General features: G+C 44.9%; 1 protein-coding gene across 2 annotated transcripts in view; it reads right to left on the bottom strand.

Annotated features, from left to right (window-relative positions):
* ASTN1 (astrotactin 1) overlaps positions 1 to 23335 on the bottom strand; it is a 246493-nt gene that overhangs the window by 145831 nt on the left and 77327 nt on the right. For both annotated transcript variants that reach the window (XM_081865108.1, XM_081865109.1), the window contains exon 2: positions 16013 to 16200. In XM_081865108.1, the coding sequence (XP_081721234.1) occupies positions 16013 to 16200 (188 nt within the window). The remainder of the gene's footprint in view (positions 1 to 16012; positions 16201 to 23335) is intronic.

The following is a 23335-nucleotide window of genomic DNA, read 5'->3' as shown; positions in this document are numbered from 1 at the left end:
ATAAACACAAGACAAAGGTGTTGGAAAAAAATCTTACGGTGGGGGAAAAAGACAGTTTTCAAAGAGAAACTGGTTTGGAAATTACTAAAAAGGTAAAATATCTGGGGGTGAATTTAACATCTAAGAATGTGAACCTATTTAAAGATAACTATGAGAAATGCTGGGCTGAAGTGAAGAAAGATTTCGATACATGGTCAAGATTGAGACTTTCCTTGTTAGGCCGAATTGCTGTAATTAAGATGAATGTATTGCCGAGATTGTTGTTTTTGTTCCAGACATTGCAAATTTTAGATAAGATGGACTGTTTCAAGAAGTGGCAGAAAGATATATCTAAATTTGTCTGGCAGGGCAAAAAACCCAGAATTAAATTTAAGATTTTGACTGATGCAAAGGATAGAGGGGGCTTTGCCCTGCCGGACTTAAAACTTTATTATGAAGCAGCAGCTTTTTGCTGGCTGAAACCATGGCTACTTCTTGAGAATACAGATATTCTGGACTTGGAAGGTTATGATAATAGCTTTGGTTGGCATGCATATTTATGGTATGACAAGGTAAAGGTACATAGAAATTTTAAAAATCATATTATTAGGAAAGCATTGTATAATGTATGGAATCGATATAAAGATTTGTTTGAAAGTAAAACCCCCAGGTGGCTGTCACCAATGGAAGCTAAGGCGGTAAAAAGATTGAACATGGATACAGACTGGCCAAAATATTGTGAAATTATAGAATATGATGGTGAAAAGTTGAAACTACAGAGTTTTGAGAAATTGAAACCTAAAGTCCGAGATTGGTTACATTACTACCAGATTAATGAAACTTTTAAGCAGGACAGAAAACTAGGATTTCAGAAGGAGAGGTCAAAGTTAGAAACAGAATTGCTAGAACCCAATACTAAGAATTTGTCTAGAATGTATAATCTGCTGCTAAAATGGAACACACAAGATGAAACGGTTAAATCAGCCATGATTAAGTGGGCACAAGATATTGGTCATGATATTATGTTTGCTGACTGGGAGCAGTTATGGACCACAGGTATTAAATTTACGGCATGTAGTGCCCTGAAAGAGAACATAATGAAAATGATCTATAGGTGGTACATGACCCCAGTCAAGCTTGCAAAGATATATCATTTGCCCAATAACAATTGCTGGAAGTGTAATGAATGTGAAGGAACCTTTTATCACCTTTGGTGGACCTGCCCAAAGATTAAGGCCTACTGGGAAATGATCTATAATGAAATTAAGAAAATCCTTAAGTGGACATTTGTAAAGAAACCGGAGGCTTTTCTCCTGGGCATGGTCGGCCAATTGGTACCAAAGAAAGATAGGACCTTTTTTATGTACGCAACAACAGCAGCAAGAATCCTTTTGGCGAAGTATTGGAAGACTAAAGAATTACCTACTCTGGAAGAATGGCAGACCAAGGTGACTGAATTTATGGGACTGGCAGAGATGACCGGCAGAATCCGTGACCAGAGGAAAGAGACAGTGGAGGAGGACTGGAAAAAATTTAAAATCTATCTTAAAAATTGTTGTAAAATTTCGGAATGTTAAGATGTCAGGGGATTGGACACAAAGAATTACAGCTATAAATCGAAATTTATAAAGCAGAAACTCTTTTTAAAGAGAATTAAATATAAAAATGGGATGAAGAATTGCTAAAAATTTTGAAATTTGGATGCAGTGAAGGGGAGGTTTGGGGAAGTCGCATTATGTTTGTTTGTTTTTTGTTTATGTTGTAAAATTAATAAAAATTATTATAAAAAAAAAAAACAAAAGTTCTAAAATGTCTATAATATTCCTCACATTGTCTGACAATTGCCTGCCTGGTAGAAAGCCTGTTTGGTCCCTGTGAATCTCCTCTAACAAAACTTTTTTGAATCTTTTTGCTAAAATGTCTGCAAAGATTTTATAATCCACATTCAAGAGTGATATAGGGCGGTAATTCTTAACTTGATGTTTCTCAGTTTCTGTCTTCGGTATAAGTGAGATGAATGCTTCCTTCCACGATTCGGGAGCCTTTTTCCCTTCCAAAATTTGATTGCAGACTTCTTTCAATGGTTGTATTAACCAATCCTTCAGTACTTTATAATATCTCGCGGTTAGTCCATCTGGTCCTGGTGATTTTCCCAGCTGCATATCCTGAATGGCACTCTCTATTTCTTGATCTGTAATTTTCTCATTCAAACTCCTTCTATTATCTTCAGAGATTTTTGGTAGGCCGTATTTTCCAATAAATTCTTCTATCTCCTGTTCGTTTTTTGGCCCTTGTTTGTATAATTTCTTGAAGAAACTTTGAAAACAATTACTTATCTCATTTGGTTTATTAATAGACTTCCCATCTACTTCGAGTGATGTCACTGTATTCAATTTTTGCCTCTTTTTCAGTTGCCAAGACAGTAGCTTCCCACATTTGTCTGCGGACTCAAAAGTCTTTTGTCTCATTTGTTTAATTTTCCATTCTATTTCCTGATTCATCAATTCCATATATTGTGTTTGATAGAATTTTATTTCTCTTAATATCTCATGAGATTTAGGCTTAGATCTCAATTTCTTCTCCCCTTCTTTTATTAGATTCCAAATTTTCTCTTTCTTCTCATTCTGTTTTTTCCTCTTTATTGAATTCTGTTGTATTAGGAAGCCACGCATCACGGCTTTACTTGCATCCCAAATAACTCTTTTTTCGGTGTCTGATCTCATGTTAATCTCGAAGTAGTCTTTAAGTGTTTTTTGGGCCTTTTTGCAAATTTCCTCATCTCCAAAGAGGGTGTCATTCATTCTCCATCTAAAGGTTCCAGCTGTTGTCAGTTTCATTTCCATCTTGACAGCATTGTGGTCAGAACAGGTCTTTGGGCAGATTTCTATTTTTTTAACTTTTGATGCCAGATTACTAGAAGTCCATATTTGATCAATTCTAGTCCATGTCATTTTTGCTTCAGAGAAGAAGGTCCCCTCCCTTTCCAGAGGGTTCCTAGTTCTCCAAATGTCAATCAGGTCCATAGTGTCAGTCAGTTCAAAGAATGTCTTTGGTAGTCTTCCATCATTAGATATTGTTTGTCTTTGGGCCTTGTCCATGTTTGTGGAGACAACTCCATTCATATCACCCATCATTATAATTTTAAAATCCAAAAAGTCCATTAAAGTCTCGTGCAACTTCTTGAAGAATTCAGCCTTCCCCTCATTTGGTGCATAAACTCCAACAATCAAAATCTTTTCTCCATGAATTTGAATTTCCACTGCCAGGTATCTTCCTTGGTCATCCTTAAAGATCAGTTTTGGTTCAAATTTTTCCTTAACATAGATCACAACTCCTCTTTTCTTAACTCTATCTGATGAAATAAATTCTTGTCCTAATCTCTTGTTTGTTAAAAGTTTTCTATGTATCCTGGCAATGTGAGTTTCTTGTAGACAGATTACATCTAGATGTTCCTTCTTTAATAGATGGAATACTTGGCCCCTTTTTCGAGGGTGGTTCAAACCATTACAGTTCCAGCTGAAGAGTTGCAGAGACATTTTTGTTACTGAGTAGCTCTTCCACCGACTGCACCAAGTTGTTGTTCCTCCTCGGTCGGTGCTCGGTTCAGTCCGAATGATAGATTTGAAATGTCCAGTACTTCCCCCTCACTAACAGTTCCTTTCTGAAGATCCTCTTGATTTCTTTCCAAAAAGAGTTCTTTATCCTGGTTTGTTTTTATTTTAATTTTCTTCCCTTTAAAGTTAAAGGACAGCCCTTGTGGAAATTCCCACCTGAATGGGATGTTATTCTGTTTAAGTAGATCAACTAATTCTTTAAATTGAGATCTAACCTCCAAAGAATATTTAGGAATATCCTTGAAAATCTGGATCTGAGAATTTTTAATGACCAAGGCCTTCTGGAAATGTAGGTTCAGTATTTTGTCTCTTTGTTCCTTTGATCCCAGGGTAATTAAACAGTCTCTTGGCTTCTTCCCTTGCTTCCTGCCAATCCGAAAGGCTGAGGTTATCACAAATTCATCTTCTTCTCCATCTAACTCATCATTCCAAAAGTCTTGAAATTTATCTGAGAGGAATTCCCCAAGCTTGTCCTCTTCCTCTTCTGGAACCAGTCTTAATTTCAGGTTCTTGCTTTTCCTTTCCAGTTCTAGTAGGGCTAATGCTGTATCATGTTCATGTACTTTTTTTGCAATAGGCGCAAACTTTCCTTTGGTTTCTTCGGCAGTAGACCTAGCACTCTCAGCTATTCTCCTTGTTTCCGTAGACTCTTGAACCAAACGGTTTATAGAATCTGTATTAGATGAGATTGTTGTTGTGTTCAGGTCTAGTCTTGTTGTCAACTCCGTCAGTTTCTTAGAGTTCTCTGTAGACTGTTTAGTAAGTTCTGCAGATTGCTTGGTGAGTACTTCTAGTGACTGATTTATTTTGAGCAGAGCCTGTGTCATTGACTCCATTGATGCTGCTGTTATTTTTTCTTGTGCAGCTGCTGCTCCTGATAAAGAGCCTCTTTTTTGAGCTTGTTTTTGAGCCTGCTTTGTTTTACTTCTTGTTGAAATCTCTTCTGGCGGGTTGCTCATAACTCAAGGTCATTCACACAGGAAAGTTGCAAATGGAAAATCCCGCTGGATACGCCGTAATGCAACTAAAGCCCTCTAGAGGAGGAAATTGTAACCATCCAAAGGCACCCACAACAAAGAAACAGAAAGTCCAAAGGCAAAAGTCCCACTAAGAGTCTTTAATTTGTAGCACTTTACTGTTAAAATTGTAATCCACCAAAGTCCCGTTAATATGTTTCAAATAAGTCTTATTTTGTAACCATTATCCTTTTGACAGCTCACTTGACAGTTCCTTTTTCAGGCGATCGCTGCTCCGGCAGCCTGACCAGAAGTGTCAGCAGCAGAGGTTTTTTATTCCTTATCCCTTTCTTTTGCAGGTTAAATTAATTCTGTTTCCTCCCCCCCTTCTCCTGCACTACAGGGGGGAGATCCTTTCGATGTCTGGTTTAATAAGAGTTAAAAGGAAAGTCCATTTAAACACAGCTCAGTCTTTTCATTGCTCCGTTAATCATGCAGATCCGGGAGGCTGACTTCCTTAATTTTTGCCTTCCCATTTTCAGCCAAATCTTCTAGATTTTTAAGTCCCGTTTTAAATTTGCGTTCTTACTCACGGGTATTGTTGTTGCCAATCTTTAGTTTCAGAAAGGAATCGGCGCTCTCCGTTAATGGCGACGCGGCTTCACTCCGTAAGCTGGGTAGCGATCCTCAGCACCGCGCTCACCCCGATGCCGCTCCGGAGCCTTTAAAAAGGCTCTTTCACGATGCCGGGGGGGCGCAAAGGTGCCCACCGAATCTCCTTGCTCACAGGCTTCAGCGCCTGTGATTTTAGGGGTCCCCCGCTTGCCGTAGCGGGTAAGACCCGAACTTACGGAGCAGTCCTGCCTCGGAGCTCGAGGCTAGGACCGCCATCAAACGCTGGCGCCGACCGGAAGTCCATTCGCTGAGTGGTATAATGTTACAGCAACATGGCTCTACTTTCTTAAGGTTCAAGAATGAGTGAACAGCTTGGTGCTGGTCCGGCCCCAAATGTTAGCATCCTGTTAGAATTTACATAACTTCAAGGACACTGCAACATTACATTTCAGGTTCCCACTTGGACCTGCCCTGTTTCTAAAGCTTTGGGCAGCTTACAACTAGCAAAGCAGAACATTTTAGAACCCTTTTGTTTCAGGTATTGGGATGATATAGCATGTGGCATCTCTTCTCCCCACCACACTCCCTTCAATATAACACCTAGATCCTGTGGGATGTGAAACACAAGAGCAGTCAAGTACAACATTCCTAGAGTGAACATGTTTACACATGGGGAGGAATGTTTGTCCAGCCAGCAGGTAAACTTCCTGTTTCCTTCTGGGCTGGGACAGACTTCCTCTGCATGTGACTAGAGGTGGGCATGGCCTCACCTGTGCGGGTAACGATAAAAGCACAGGGCAGGGCAGCCATCTCTCTCTTTTTGACTGCATGCATCGAAGAAGCAACATCTGCTTAGCCAAAGATGCTTCCAGCCAAGACAGGACAAAGGGACTGTCTTCTTATGAGATAGTTTCTAGGTATATGTTACTTTTCTAAGCTAGGTCTGCCTTCTGGGATCCTATTGTGAACAGAATGATGTGTGAGTAAACCTTTTTATACTTTTATAGAAGACTGTGTCGTGTCTTATCTTTTATGAGGGAATTAGGGGAACATACCAGAACAGTTATTAGAGGCTTTAGCGAGCCTGAGCAAACGCATCTGCTGCAAGTTTAAAAAGGGGGATGTTGCTCTGCTAAATTGTGAACTTGCTAACACATGTTGGAAAGGCCATAATCAGACAATATATCCTCTCCTGCATCCCTGAACATTCCCACAGATACAGGTGTGTATCTGATTAGGTATCAATCGTGATTAGGGCTGGACAGGAAGTTAATGAGGGGGGACTGGGAAGGACCAGAAGCCTTCACAAAACCTTGCCCTCCTCTTGTTTTCTGGAGATGTGGCCACCACCTATTTAAGAACATAAGAAGAGGCTGATAGATCAGGACAATGGCCAATGTAGTCCAACATCCTGTTCTCACAGTGGCCAAGCAGATGTCTGAGGGAAGCCAAGAAGAAGAACATGAGGACAAAAGCACTTTCCCCTCCTGTGGTTTTCAGAAAGTGGTAATTTGGCTTGGATTACAAACACGTCAAACCCAAAAGTGTGTGTCCTGGTTTGCAACCTTTTTTTTTGGATTACAACCCTTTTGGGGGGGGGGGTTACGAACAAATTTCTTTTGGAGACCCCATTGGTGAAAGCGCGCCTTGGGTTACAACCTGTTTTGGTTTACAAACAGATTATGGTTGTAAACCAAGGTACCACTGTATTTGGAAGCTTTGTTGAACATGCTCCCTACTGCTGGTGGTCACCATTTTTCCTTAATGCTAGTCGTTCTTTCGATTTTGATGACACCAGTGACAGCAGAAAGTAATCACCACCATTGGTAAGCTCTCTCCTGTTTATGCTCCTTTTCATGCACCCTGAAATCACCACAATGCTACTACCACCAGCAAATAGCCAAAACTTGTGGTTGCCACCAACTCTACCCTATCCCCACCCCAACTTGGAGGGAGGGGCAAGGTCCTGTTGCCTCCAGTATCACACTAAGCTTTGGAGGCACTCAGAAAGCAGGAAAAACAGACTTCACAATGACTTTGGAGGCCTTAAAAACCAGCCATATGTTTCAAGGCCTTGCACAAGGAACCCCGGCCTCTCCCTTGCCTGACTAAAGAGGCACTTGCCGTGGGAAAACTGGTAAGCACACTTGTGGACCTCAAGTCACACCACAAGGTGTTTCTTTCCTTTCCTGCTTCCTTGAAAACAGGAGTGAGGGTTGAGTTGAGGTTTGAGCATGAATCACTCAATTGCACCTTGGATGCCTTCACCAGCTCCAATAACAATATTACAATATATTTTGCATATTTTGCATTTACTTCCCTCAACCTTTGAAATGGGCATGGAGGTTGAACAGGGACTGAAACATGAGTACCAAATTTCATTCTGAAATCTCAGAGATAAGAACACATCCACCCATAATGAAACAGAGAATGTCAAATGGCAAGTGTGTCGCTTCATTCAATCAATTGCAGTTGGTGGCTTTTCATTTTAATAAGACAAAAGGGGGGAAATGAGCAAAGAACCCAAGTTTTTGTGTAATAATTCAGTAAAATGCTCCTGAACAGCATTTTGATGCCACCCACTTGTGCTTAGAACTTTCAAAAATGCAAAATAAATGCATCAAGTGTCTCTTGATAATTCTGTAAAAATGCAACCACAATAGGATATTTTTCTCTCCTTTTCAAATTCAGTCTGATCCAGCAATGAGACTTGAGCATGAAAGGTCATTTTAGGTGCACTCTAATTTTGCAAAAGAATCCCACGTACACAGGCTTTCATTGGGTGATTGGTGTAAGTCACAATGGCCGAGCACTGTCACCTAGCAACAGCTCATTACACTTTTAAAAAATGCAAATATTCTCCCACAAATGCCACACATTTATTCTGGACCAAAATTACCACCCACATAAAACCAATGACTCTCATTCTAATGGTAACCCAAAAGAACCGGTGTGGGTGGTTTCATTGATAGATCCAGAATATAATCACAGATTTCTTGTCCTTTCTAACTTGCATGGAATTCTCCAAACCATGGCAGATAATGATGCTCTAGGGGAGCCTTCTGGATAAAAACAACTACTTTTGGTTAAAATTTTAAAAGGATGTGTGAAAGTAGATTTTTTTTAAGAGGAAAGACTTTTTCAACCAGAGAAAGATGAACCGCTAGCTCTCACTGGGTGCTAATCCCGTGTCAAGACTGCAGGCGATGGCTCGCATGACTGAATGCTCCTCCAGAGGACTTGCACCTAGAAAACAAGCTGTCATAGAAAAGGCTAGGCTAGAGAAGCCTTCTTCCTGACACGCCAGTTTTTAATACGTAGTGGGGCTTTTCTGTTTTCAATGTGAATCCCCACCTGAGCCTGAAGTGCCACTTCAGAAATCACTAGACAAGAGCATATGGTTTTAGGAGAGAGAGTCAAAGTCAGGGGGAGCCAACACAGTGCCCTCTGACCATTAGCCATGCTGGGTCAGACTGGTGATAGTTGGAGGGTCACAGGTTTGCAACCCCTAGTTTAAGGCTACAAAAGAAAGGAAGATGAGGGCAAACATTCCCATGTTTCCAAGCCAAGGTTGTTTGTCTTGAAGGGCTGGGCTCAGTGAGAAGGGCTGGCAGATGTTGTGGACGGAAGCTTCCATAATTGTTGACCATTGACCATGCTGGATGGGACTGATGAATCTTAATCAACAGAAGGGGTAGGCAACCTAAGGCCCGGGGGCCGGATGCAGCCCAACCGCCTTCTCAATCCAGCCCATGGTTGGGAATCAGTGTGTTTTTATATGAGGAGAATGTGTGCTTTTATTTAAAATGCATCTCTGGGTTATTTGTAGGGCATAGGAATTCATTCATTCCCCCCCCCAAAAAAAAATATAGTCCAGCCCACCACATGGTCTGAGGGACGGCGGACTGGCCCATGGCTGGAAAAGGTTGCTGACCCCTGACCTAGAGGGTACCCTATTGGCTAGGTAAAAGGTAAAGGGACCCCTGACCATGAGGTCCAGTAGTGACCGACTCTGGGGTTGCGGCGCTCATCTCGCTTTATTGGCCGAGGGAGCCAGTGTTCAGCTTCCGGGTCATGTGGCCAGCATGACTAAGCTGCTTCTGGCAAACCAGAGCAGCGTACGGAAACGCCGTTTACCTTCCCGCCGGAGCGGTACCTATTTATCTACTTGACTTTGATGTGCTTTTGAACTGCTAGGTTGGCAGGAGCTGGGACCGAGCAATGGGAGCTCACCCTGTCACAGGGATTCGAACCACCAACCTTCTGATCGGCAAGTCCTAGGCTCTGTGGTTTAACCCACAGCGCCACCCGCGTCCCTACCCTATTGGCTACCCATGTCCTAAACCAGGGAGGGAGAAACCCATGGTTCTCCAGATGGGCAGCCCCAGGCGGTAAAGCCAATAATTAGGGGTGATGGAGTCCAACATCTGGAGGGCCACAGGTTTCCCATCACTGGTCTAAGTGGAAGAGGCTTCACTGGCATGCACGATGACCTGGAATGCAACCCCTCACAAATGGGGAGTTGTCTGTATACGTTGAAGAGGTAGATGGGGCTTATCAACCTGGGAAGGTAACCCATCTAGGAGAAGGAAAACTGAGCCTAAACTTCCACTGCCTTACGAGACATCTTCGGGAGAAGAAAAGGCTAAGGAGTAAACCCTACACAAATTCAGAGTGGAGTCCCTAAGATGGCGCCTTGTATGCCTCCTTTTGCCAACTCTGGAGAACAAGCTGGTGCCAAACATATTGCCCTGCTTTCCTTTGGGAGGCTGGGGGGGGGGGAGTCTTGCAATCTGGGCAGCCCAGGATCTCCATAAACACTGTGACCCACAGAGGTCGCATCAGTGCTTCAAATGCAGTGGTTTGAAGTCACCCCCGGAGGCACACTCCATTGCCTCCTGAGTCAGACGGAGGCCAACAACAACAATATACATCTTTCAGGGAGTAAGTTCCATTTGAATGCTGTGGTGACATGGAGTCCAGAGTGCACTGTCTGCTTTGGTTGCCGCACTTTGAAAACGATGCAGGCAGTTTCCAGAGAATTCAGCAGTGATCAGAAAGCTGATAAACAAGTTGAGAACAAATGATGACTGAGGAAAGACTGCCGAAACAGGAAATGCTTAGCTTAGACAAAATAAGATTTAAGGGGGACATGGCAACAGTTTTCAAGTATCTAAAGCTCTTCCATTAAAAGAGAAGTAGGTAAGATGGAGGTAAGAATCCAAGTGGCAGCAAACAATATAGTTAATATTTATAAAGCCCCCCCCCCAAAAGTGCTCGCGTGCATTATTGTATTATCTTTTCAAGGCCAGGGCCACTTAAAGCTAGCCAGCCAATCAGCCTGCCCAGTAATGAGGCTTGCAAGGGGAGGGGGGTTGGAGGAGTATCAATTTGGCACTCCCACACTCATGCCGCCTGAGACGATGGACTCATTTCTGCCTCATCGTTGGGCTAGCACTGCACATTTTTTAATTCTGCCCTTTCTTCTAGAACCTCGGGACAGTGTGTGCCCCGTGGTTCTCACATTGCCGCTTTAGCATAAGTCCCTGTATTTTGCTGGAGATCTGAGTAGGAAATGGATCTGGTGGATCCACTGCCACATCCAAAGCCCTGTGGGTTCACATCAGTCGGGGCAGCAGGGTATGGAGGGCTGATTTTGATCCCTCAGTTGATTTCAGTGGGGAAGGGATTAGTTGCAGCAGCTCCAGGCTGGACTAGAGGGGCAGGCTGATCCTGGGTGCCTGTTTCATCAGAGAACCATCAGCAGTAGCTGTCAGGGAACTGCCATCGGAGCCAAGGGTGGAGATAAGGCTCCCTAATGACGCTGGAGAGGGAACCAGCAAGGAGAGAGGGGAAGCTTCCGCTGGGGAAGGAAATAGACTAGGGAGAAAGGGGAGTGAGGGAGCTTCAGAGGGAAGGCTCCAGGACTCTTCCAGTGAAGCCAGCGGGGAGAGCAGGGGACCTCCTCTGGGAATGCCTGCTCTGCGCAGAAAGCTGCCTCGCAGAGAAGCTAGGTGGCGATTGGGTGTGAAAGAACTTCTATGTTGGAAGAAATTCAGGAAACGCCCACTGACGGATTCTGCCAGTGATTGAGACAGTCACGGAGTACTGACTCTCCAGCCAGGGGAAAGTTTTAACCAAACTACTCAGCTCGGAGCAGTTTGCGCCTTACGCACAAACAACCCCCAACCCCGTTACAGTAGCTCTTCACCCCAGGGAGCTGTCTTTGGACATAGTGATGGCCTCTGTGGCAGACATGCTTCTCTCTCGGTGGAGAAGCACCTGCTCTCCTTTCCAACCCTCTTCAGGCAGGGGAATTGCAGGTTAGGATTGCACTTCTTGGCTCAGAAACAGCTCCTCAATGAGGCTAACAAGCCCCATAGTATTACACCCATTTTACAGATGGAGAGGCTGAGGAGAGAATGGTACCTTTGCCTATGTGAGGCAGCAAATACAGGAAGTCCAGTAAATGAGCAAACCTCTAGAAGCATGGTGCAATTCAACACTCTGGCCCAAGGAGCCTACTGCCATTTACTCAAGTAGAGGATCCGACCCACAACTTAGGGTTCTATCTGATAGTCAATAGGCAGTGTCTAGGGAAAAGAGGCTCTAGCTGCTCTTTACTGTTTTGTTTTTGCCGCTTATTAATTTTTCTCCAGGACTAATCAAAAACAAAACATGAAGGGAGAGAGCTAGCCCCCGGCAGCAATCTGGGAGAGATATTGACATTCACATTAAGGCAGGCTTCATTAAACAGCCCCGTCCTCAGTATCAGCGCAGCCTGACGACACATTGTCTCCAGCTAATTATCTTCTGCTGGCAAAAGGAATTGCACAATTCTTCAACATCGCTTAAAAAAGAAAAGTCTACCTCGCCAACATTGATCTTTTGTTTCCTTTCCTTATTGGCATCCATTGAATTTTATCTCTGACTGGCTTCCCCGCCTCCTCCTCTCCCCTCCCCCCCCCCCCCCGCCTCCTGCTTTCCCTTTTTAAAAGTTTATGTGAAGAAACCAGCCTGTGGGGGTCAGGATGTAGGGAGGAGAGATTCTTCCAGACTGTTACTATTTTGGGTTGGGGTTCAGTCACATACCAGCAAATTCACATTGCATAATTATAGCAGATTGGGAAGTTTTGCGCAACAATCCTGCCTCTCCAAAACATTGGGGTTTGTTGTTTTTTCCCAATAAAGGAAAATGACAGGAAATAGTGTGATAGCAGATTCAGGCAGCAGGTGCTTTGATGCAATATCATCTCTCCTCCCTGCAAACGAATCAGGATGGACGAGTGTCCGTCCTGGAAGTGCCCTTTGTCTTACAACAATAGGATTGCACCTCCAAGACTCCAGGCTCTGTATGCTCAAGAAAGTGAGGTGGTTGGTAGCGGTGGTGGAAGAGGAATCTGAAATGTAGCATGCTGTCAGATTCAGTTCCGCTCATGTGGATGGAGGAGGGGAAGACAAGCATGATTTCTCACTGGCCTACGGATGTTAGGAGGCTTCCTAACCAAGTTTTCTGAAGTCCTGCCTTGGGCAAGAGCCAGGAGATGCACACAGCCACTGCCAGGCTTGAGTCCCAGCTCTTTATTTAGAATAAAACCAGGGCATTCTTGGAAAGGATTGATCTCCTGCTGTTGTTGACCCACCACTCTAGGTGTGAAGCCTGGGCAGCTGTTGGGTGCTGAAACAGGAGCTGAATGACAAATGGACCAAAAGAGAGAGAAAGCAATATGGTATCTGGACAGAATATGACATAGGTCAATTTAGGGAAGAGTTGTAACTCGGTGCTTTGCCTTCAGAAGGCCCCTGATCCAATCCTTGGCACTTCCAGATAGGCCTGGAACCCTGGGGAATGCTGCCAGTCTGTGCAGCTAACATTAGTGGTGCTGCTGAAGCTCATGACAGTGAGAAAAGAGTGCTGAAAACGATTCCCTGTTCTGAAAGCCCAAGCCTATTAAGAGCCAATCTAAGTCTCCTTTGACTTGATGAGCTAGCATGGTCACAGCCTTCTCCAACATGGAAGATGTTGCTGGTTGTCTCCAATGGCCCATGGCCCACCCTCATGAAGCAGGGGCAGGGAAGGCTGCTGGCAGAAGTGGAGGCCTCATCTTTAAACCCTGGATTCTTATGTGGGTCATCCATTAGCACCTGGGAGTATGGAAAATGTAGCTCCCAAAGCTTCCACACTCAAAACAGGAAGCAAGCAAGCTGCAGGTCTGTAGGCTATGCACCCAACTGAAAAAGCATTACTAAAACATTTCCTCCCAACACTCATAAGCGCTGGTTTCTGAGCCCCACAAGCATCTTTATTCCAGAGCAGAATTCTGTCTACTAATCAGAAACATAAGCACACCCTATTTCAAGGATGGGACCTGTGGCCCTCCAGATGTTCTCAAACTGACAATATCCATGACCATTGTCCTGGCTGTAACTGAAGGATGTAACTTGGAGCATGGTTTCTGCCAAAATCTCTAAGGCTCGGATCAGCATGGTGCAGGGGGAAAATAGGGTTCAAATAGGGTATGCACAGCTAAGCAAACTAACAAGCCATTATATGAAAATGGGGCAAGAACAACTTTAGCAAGTTGACCTATCTTCTGAACTGGGCAAGCAAACAAGAACTCCTTCTCAAGGGCTGAACCTGAGCTGTCTGCTCACACCTACACTGGCGTCCCTGTGACCTAGGTGATGGAGGAGGTGACCACAGCAGCTCTGAATCAGACTGAGCAGCAGACTCCTCCTGAGAGGATGGGCTAGAGGGGGGCTCCGGTGGTACCATGACTGGAAGCATGGCTGGCAAAGGAGCTGGGAGTGAAGTGGTCACAGTGCACCTGGGTGGTGTCGGGGGGGGGCACTGTTGGGGGGCTATGCCACTGAGACCCTCTCCAGGATCGCATTTGTAACTCTCTCCCAGATTCTTCTGGCTCTTGAGTCCCTGATGCAAACCACCCCAAGCCACTGGGCCTCTCTCTGGGTCATCAAGAGACAGCTCCTCCAACTCCCCCTCCCTTCCCCCAAGTCCTGGTCTGACCAGCCCCCCATGATGACTCCTTGGGACTCATGACAACCATTGGATGTGCTGGCTGGGTGAGTGGGAGTTTAACATCCCTGCCCTAGCGCATTACTGGTGTGCGTGTGTGTGTGTGAAAAGGTGATGCCGGGGGTGTTTGCCAAAAGCACTAAGACCAGAAAAGATCTGGGAGGAGTTTCTGGCAGCCACAGCGATAGGCATCTTCTTTTCTTCCTGGTCATGAATCCCATTCTCCTCATTCTTGCACCTCAATCAACAGGTTAAATGTTTTTTTAAAAGTATTATACAGATTCCTGAAGAATAATTCTACCAGCAACTACTAAAGACAGTAGGAATCTCCCCGTTTGGACCTGCAACACCTCTGATGACGAAAAGGGGGGCAAACAGCAGGGGGTGGCCACTTATACTGAGCTCCATGCGCTCTCTGTACTAATAAATAAATAAATGTTCTACACTACCAAAGAAACTGAACTAAGTGGCCTCATTTATGTAAATTAAATGTGCCTATTTTTGCATAACTGATTCTTCTTCTGATTGTCATAGGGGTAGGCAAGGAGGTATGAAGGGCACTGAAACCCACCCCCTGAATATTGATAATATTAGGGCCCTTTGGGGGGGGGCTTGTTTAGCAATCTAGGATGGGGAAGCATGAAGGAATAAGGCCCACTGAGGCTCATTCACTTGCACTAAACGAGTGCTTACAGTTACATGAGAAAGAGGCCAAAGAAGAGCTAACTGAAGAGCCTGGTTCAGACAAGACAGTCCCAGCTCCCGTGAATGTTAGTTCTGTGAGCTGAGAATGAGCTTTGGGTCCAAAGACTCCCCCCACTCAGCTGCTGCTTGCCTCTCTCTTTCATGTGCCAGTTACAGGCACCAGCTCTAGTTGGTGGAAGCCACAGTTTCCCATTATGCCCAAAACAGAGAACTGTGGCTTGATGCCCATTTACCACCCAAAATCTTAAACCACACTTGGAATGTGGTTTAAGATCCTGGATAATAAACTGACATTAAACCACAGTTCCCAATTTCAGCAGAAATGAGCCTCAAAGAGAAATGAGTCCTGACCATTGCCCATCCTGACTTGGGGCTCAGCATCATCTGAAGTCACTCCTGCTATGAAGAGTGGCCTTCATTATGGACACTTCTGGCAAACGTGTACCATGGTGTGTCCATGTCAAGGCACTGTTCACAATAAGCAGCACGCATGGTGTAAATGATTGTGTAATAAACAAATCAAGGATATATGAATATATATGAATAGATCCTTGCTTCGTTTAATTTCCTCAGGTGATTCATTTTGCTTGTGGAAGAACCTTCAGGCTTGCTCTGAATCCAGGGTTGAACTGGTGACGTTTAGAACCACCTCCAAGGAATTTTGCTCCTCCCAGAGAAACCCTTTTGGCTCCCTCAAAAGTATCTCAAAATGCTTTGACTGATGAAGGATCGCCATATTTTCTTTCAGCTTTTCTTTAGGCAGGTTCTCTGTAGCAATTGCACCTAATCACCAGGCATTTCACTTCAAAATTACCCTTTTCACAACAGCCTTGAGGTCTGGAATAACTGATTATGGGATGGAAGGCAACTGCACTGAGAGTTAATGGTGGTGGGGAGGCTATAGCTCAGTGGTAAAGCAACTCCTAGGCATACAGAAGGTCTTGGGTTCAGTCTCTCACATCTCCAGGCAAGGCCAGAAAAGGCACCTGCCTGAGACCCTCAACAGCCACTGCCAGTCAGTGCTGAATGTGCTAGATGAATCAGTACTGCATTGGGAAATATAAGGCAGCTTCGAACATACCTGTGGTGACAAATTTTGCACTTACCATGACAGAGATGTGAAGGATCCTTAGCTCTTCTTCTGCTGATTCACTCTGGGGTTCTTCTGTGGGTTCCAAACCGGGCAGGTTGGGCGTGCCATCTTGGTGGTGAATATGGAAGAGGAGTGTGCCATTTTCCAGCCATTGCTGCCTCCAGCGCACCAATGGGATGTCTTCAGTGTTGCCTGAGATCTCTGCGGATGAAGGAAGAAGACCAGTACAGCCAGGGAACTGCAGCACAAACCCTCTTCCATGCTTTTGCATGGCTGGAACATAGCCTACTGTCTCGTCTGCCTCTGGTCATGCCCACTTTTGCTCTGGTGATTGACAGGGGAAGGTGGCTCTCGGGCTGAAAGAGGTTCCTCACCCCTGATCTAAAGGGATGGATATGACCAGGGCTTTCTAGAACCGGATGCTTCAGGATGAAGGATGCACATGTAAAATTGTAAGTGTGTGTGTGTAATCACATCCATGCGAACTTGTCTTTGAGATCAGGGCAGCTCTTTGGGGTTTTCCAGGTCAAGTCTGCTGAAGGACTGGACTATGGCTTCACAAAGCAGCACAACCTGTTTATACGCAGATTTTCATTGGATGGCTGAGCGTCATATGGACTTTGGCTGACACTTGAATTCATGAACCAGGCTGATGCGCCATTTCTTGCCCTCAAGTGACTTGTTAGAAGTCAGCTACGTTTCCTCCAGCCCTCAATTACCACTTTAAAAATGACACACACACACCCTGTCTTATGTCCTGCCAAATCCTCTTGCCTCAAAATCCTCTCAGATAAGTGCCTTGCTTTTGAGGCACTTTGTAAAGAATAAATATTATTATCTGTTTTGCCTTTTCCTCACTTTTCTGTATTAGGCCTTTCTCCCTCCAGGTTCTGATCCTCCAGCAAACAAGCCATTACTCACAAGGAGGGCGGACTTCTCTGGTTCGTCGTTGCCAGCTCTGAAGGTGCCTTGAGCTGGAATGCCAGCAAGGATTTAACCCAGTGAGCCACTTATGCAGCTCAGGCCCAAGGCAGGAGCTGTGACAAGATTAGCCTCAACAGCCTCTGGAAAGGTTTGAAGATACTCCCTTTCCCACAGGTTAAGTTTGCTCACTAGTCTGAGTGATCATCCAGCTGCCCACCACATTAGCTCCACTCAGGAGCACGTTGCAAACAGGCTTATCTGTTCCGGGTCTTAAGTTGATGTTGATTCTGGAGCAGATGCTGCTGATTAGTTATTATTGTTGATCTGTGCTTTTGAAATGTACTTCATTTCAGCCTATTTTGTTTGTGTAAAGGGATCCCTGACCATTAGGGGTTGACCTCTGGGGTTGCGGCACTCATCTCGCTTTATTGGCCGAGGGAGCCGACGTACAGCTTCCGCGTCATGTGGCCAGCATGATTAAGCCGCTTCTGGCAAACCAGAGCAGCGCACGGAAACGCTGTTTACCTTCCCGCTGGTGCAGTACCTATTTATCTACTTGCACTGGTGTGCTTTCGAACTGCCAGGTTGGCAGGAGCAGGGACTGAGCAACGGGAGCTCACCCCGTCGCGGGGATTTGAACCGCCGACCTTCTGATCGGCAAGTCCTAGACTCTGTGGGTTACCACAGTGCTAGACTCTGTGGGTTACCACAGTGCCACCCGCGTCCCCATTTTGTTTGTGTATTTCAGTATTTATTCTATATTGCATGCTTTGTGTTGTGAGCCACCCAATATTCCTGTCTTAGAGAAAGGGCAAGGTATAAAAACTACACAGTGACTAAATAAGCAACTAGCTGACATGCTCAGCTGCAGATGAGCTTCAGTCTTCACCCTTGCTTTGCACCCCTTTGCCTTTGCTCATGACTACACAGGGGCAGGGGCTGTGTCTGCTGCTTCATCTACCTGTCTTATTGTTTCTACCAGTGGGGCCCCTTGGCATAGACTATTATCATCTTGCTTATTTAATCCTGATTCTTGATATGAGCTAACAGGCCAGGAGCAATTTTGCTTTTACATGCCTGCCTGCGTTCACGGGGTGGAAAGGTAACATAACCATTCCCTTAACTCTGAAACAGGACTCAATTATATTGTAACTTGCCCTAGGATCCTATTATGAAGCGCAGGTTAAAGAGTTCCTTCCTAAAGAAAAATAACAACTAAATTTTGCGAGTTTCATAATGCAACTTTGGAAATACACATTCCGTCTTCCCAGATACAGCCAGGACCCAGCGATTTCAGTTCCTTCCACGGGGCAGGAATGGACAATGTGGTACCCTCCCAGGTGTTTTGGACCACAGTGCCTATCAGCCCCAGCCAACATGGCTAACGGTCAGGGGTGATGTGAATTGTGGACCACATTGGCTGCTCCTTATGTAAGGTGGCTAGAATAGTAGAACATTTGTAAAGAAGAAGAGGCCAACTCTAGGATGGTTTATGATAGTGCCTAAGTCCACCGGGTGCAATCCTATGATGGGCACTCACAGAAAACAAGAGACAGAATTACTCCCATCAGGTCCTACTGTATAACTCTCCCCTCACCCATCAGTTTCCTCCATGCGTGGCATGCTGCTGTCCCTCTGAGCATGTAACAACTCGGAAGGACCACAAAAAGGCAGCTAAGTCCTTCTCATATCTTACTATCAGCATCTTTCAGCTTGTGGTTCCCCAGGGTCCCGGCTCACCACAGGCTAACTTTCAGCAGAAGCAAGAGTAGAACCACCCACAGAGGGCTCTAGGGCAAAGCCAGAAGCAGATGAGACTCAACTGAACCACAGTGCACACTCAGAAGTGGAGCAGTGCACCAAATGCAAAGGCAGCTGGGAGGGAGAGAGAGCGAAGAGGGACAGAAGGATAATAGTTTGATCCAATGGGTGTTACTTCCCATCCTGCACTTTGTGAGGACTGCGCCTCTTCCCTCTCCATCTTCCCTTCCTCAAGGGCCAGGACGCTTAGCATCTGCTGCCATTCTGACTGCCCAACCAGCTGGGAGCCTAGAAAGGCCATTGTTCATTAGGTGCTAAGGTATCAGGTCACATCTGATGCCACCATACGCTGCATTCTGAAGGGTAACGAGTGTTTTCCCTTACTGTTATTAACCCCTGGCTCCAGATGGCTATTTTTTAATCTAGGTGTTAGAAGTTAATGCCAAAGTTAATGGCTTCCCAACCAAGGCCTTAATGGGAGCCACACAGGGGAACCAAGCCGACCATCAATATCTTTCAAACTCTGAACCTGAAATCTGTGCTTTTTCAGCTCTTTCCCTTCTTGGCTCTAAATCTGGTATCCCATCATATAGATTCATGAGCTGTATCCTTTGCTCAGGGTAATGCAACAAATTCCCCATCACATAATTTAACATGCCAAGGACTCGTATCCCTGGCCCTTCCCTATTGAAGGTAATGTGTGCCGGCAGAACTAGGCTAAAGCTGAGACTGATAGTCCTTTTCAAGGTCATAATCAGTGTGGTTCACTGGCAGGAGTGAATGGTTGCCCCTCCTGCAAAACTAGCAAGGCTTAAGGTTGGTGTACTGCGGAAGGCCTTCTATGCCCCAGTTGCTGAGATCTGGATGCTATTAAGATGGATCTTAGTCCTGGACATGATCCTTCAGGAATTTTCTCTCCGGCAAGCTGGAGAGAAATGAACAGGATAATCTCAAAGACGACTAATTCCATGTCAGTTCAGCTACGTGGCCACATATGCAATTGTATGTGGGAAATACGTGGAAAGGGCTTGTGTAACCAAACTGGCCTCCATTGTCAGATTCCAAGCAAATGACTGACTGACTTAATTCTGAATTAAATGTCCAGCCCTGCTCCTCTATTTTTAAGAGCTATTGTTGTTACACCTTGGGCTCCTTTGGAAGAAAGGGCAAGATAACAAACAAACAAACAAACAAACTTGTTTTTCAAAACTGATAAAAAGAAAGGTATATAATTTAAGATACCAAATACTATTTGCATTAACACAATTATACACATAAAACACCTAACGATTTGCAACAAACACTAACCTGTACAAAGGAGGCTTTGCAACATGATATTGCAGTATGTAGAGATACGAAAACTGGAGAACACTGCAAATTAACTGAGTTTAAATCTGTACCAGAGACTTACACTTGGATAAATTATAAGCAAGAGCCTTATTTATTTTTATTTTTTATTATTCAAGTGATCAAGGATAATCTAGCCATAATCTATATAAACAGGTGATTGGTACTGTAAAGGGGAGGGCTGTATATTTAGTCATTCAGCTTGTGATCACTATTTCTTTATGCATGTAACAGCAAATCATGCCATTCATCATTTCTATTGGATTTTTAGTGAGCAAAGGTATTTGCTATCCTTATGCAATTTATGTTCACACCATTATAGAAGATTGCGATTGAGCCTAAATCCATGTCAACGAAGCCTTGTCACCCAGAAAAGTGGTGTACAAGTTTAATATTTTCATACTGTGTTGCCTAAAAACTGAAATGATGTAATGATCCAACCACTAGGAAATCCCGATGGGAGACACTCTGAATCTTCTACATTGTTAAATGTAGTTCAGTCAAAAACAAAACAAAACCCCACGACATGTTGATCTTTAAAAATAATTGATGTGAACTAAACAGCAGTATTAGTACATTTATATATGCATAAATCAGTCTCTTTATAACCTATTACAGCAAATTAGTAAAAGCTGGATTAATTATTAAGCCGGGGGGGGGGCTCACTCAAACTGGCCCCTCTAAGTGCAACAGAATGACCAGAGAGTAAGGGTGTCCAGCAAGCAGACAGCCCTGTTCTCTGTTCCAGGCTCCTCTGAGGAAGAAACTAAACTTTGCCTGGACACTGGAGTTACTTTCCTCTACAGGAAACCAGCATCAGCCATAGCAGGTAGCCACTCCAAGGAGAGGAAAAGCAGTCAGGGCTAGACAGCTTGCCCTCTCCCCTGTAGTTGATTTTCAGCTCAGATTCACCCCAAGGTGCTTTATCACTGGTGGAGACCTATGGGGTATCTGCAGTGGCGTAGCGTGGGTTGTCAGCACCCGGGGCAAGGCAAGTAATTTGCGCCCCCTAACCCGTGGATTTTAGTAGGGGGCAGAGAGCTGCGAGTGCAAGCGTGCGCCCCCCCAGATGTTGCGCCCGGTGCGGCCGGCCCCCCCTGCACCCCCCACGCTACGCCACTGGGTATCTGTATCTTTCAAGAGATTAATAAAAGAGTCTAGGGGAGACAGGATGATCAGAAAAACAACAGAGGGTGAAACATTAAAACTTAACCATCCTAATTGTCCACATGACAACAAAAAACCCTTTCGCTACGGAGGGGAGTGTGTCATTCCCAGGGCCACCTTCATCACACAAGTCAGCTAGGATGTTTGTATCAAGGTAATTAATATCTGTTAAAGGCAGACAGTCAAGGTAATGGCCATCTATTCTAAACCATCTGCCAGGCACTTGGCATGACATCTGAACATATTTGTGAAGGCGAGGTTAAACGGACAATTGTGGTGGGACTGGGGGGGGATGCATTATAGAGATGAGAAGGACTCAAACCTCAGCCGGCTAATTTGTTTAAGTGCTCATTATGGCAACGGCCAAGAGGGCAACTGGAATCAGATATTATTTTAGCAAATTCAGGCTTGCTGCATGAAAATAAGACGGCTGGTTGTTCATCATCTATCCAGAGGGAGAACACTTAGCTGAAAGCTGGCTTTTGCTCCGGCATTCGCCTCTATGTGAAAAGTAAGAAGCCGCTGCTATTTTGTAATTCTCTTTTATCAGCGTCACACAAGCACCCATAACTGGATCCCTTGTTTCTCTTTAAACCACGAAGAGAGATATGTCAGAAAATATGCAGTCATCATGTTGGAAGCCTTTCCCTTGCTCTTGGGGAGAGGCTCTGGTGTCCCATACACAGTGGCGTAGCGTGGGTTTGTCAGCACCCGGGGCAAGGCAAGTAATTTTCGCCCCCTAACCCGTGGATTTGCGCCCCCTAACCCTACCCCTAACCCTAACCCTAACCCTCAGATGTTGCGCCCGGTGCGGCCGGCCTCCCCTGCACCCCCACGCTATGCCACTGCCCATACAGCCACTCCCTCTTTCATAAGCTTCTTCCCCAGAGAAACAAAAATGAGATTATCACATCATGCCAGCACCCTTTTAACAAAAAGAAATGCAAGAAGTACCCTGCTAAAAACTGTCTTGCCAGAGTAGTGTATGTCTCTGCCTTGCCAGAGTAGTGTATGCTCTGGTTATCTCCCACTTGGACTACTGCAATGCGCTCTACATGGGGCTACCTTTGAAGGTGACCCAGAAACTACAACTAATCCAGAATGTGGCAGCTAGACTGGGGACTGGGAGTGGCCCCCGAGACCTCCCAGTATGTTTCCGGGCACAATTCAAAGTGTTGATGCTGACCTTTAAAGCCCTAAACAGCCTCGGCCCAGTATACCTGAAGGAGCGTCTCCACCTCCATCGTTCTACCCGGACACTGAGGTCCAGCACCGAGGGCCTTCTTGCGGTTCCCTCATTGCGAGAAGCCAAGTTACAGGGAACCAGGCAGAGGGCCTTCTCGGTAGTGGCACCTGCCCTTTGGAACGCCCTCCCACCAGATGTCAAAGAGAAAAATAACTACCAAACTTTCAGAAGACATCTGAAGGCAGCCCTGTTTAGGGAAGCTTTTAATGTTTGATGTATTACTGTATTTTAATATTTGGTTGGAAGCCGCCCAGAGTGGCTGGGGAAACCCAGCCAGATGGGCGGGGTATAAATAATAAATGATGATGATGATGATGATGAATCTGGCCAATGAGATATCTAGGGTACCCAATCAAATGGCAAAAGTGGGTGTGTGCACACCCACCCACACCCAGTATATTCCTCAGTTACTGGTATTAAGTGGCACACTGCTTCTAATCCTGCCATTAGCATAAAACCCTCATGACTAATAAACACTGATAGTCCTGTCCTCCATGAATTTGTGTAATCCCCTTTAATAATATAATGATAATGATAATGATAATGATAATGATAATGATAATGATAATGATAATGATAATGTATTATTTATTATTTACACCCCACCCATCTGGCTGGGTTTCCCCAGCCACTCTGGGCGGCTTCCAACAAAATATTAAAATACAATGGTCTGTTAAACATTAAAAGCTTCCCTAAACAGGACTATTAAAGCCATCAAAGTTGGTGGCCATCCCATCTTGAGGTGGTGAATTCTATAGTTTAACTATATGCTGTGTGAAGAAGCATTTCCTTTTCTCTGTCCTGAATTTCCCACCATTCAGGTTCATTGTGTGACCCCCAAGCTTGAGTTACTGCAGAAGGAAGGAAAGCCCCAAATGTTGTAACCTTCCC

The sequence above is a fragment of the Podarcis erhardii genome (genome assembly GCF_964252035.2).
Source record: "Podarcis erhardii genome assembly, chromosome: 6".
In the NCBI taxonomy this organism is placed as follows: domain Eukaryota; kingdom Metazoa; phylum Chordata; class Lepidosauria; order Squamata; family Lacertidae; genus Podarcis; species Podarcis erhardii.
Note: the sequence above shows the minus strand (reverse complement) of the source record. Positions and strands in the feature narration are given on the sequence as shown.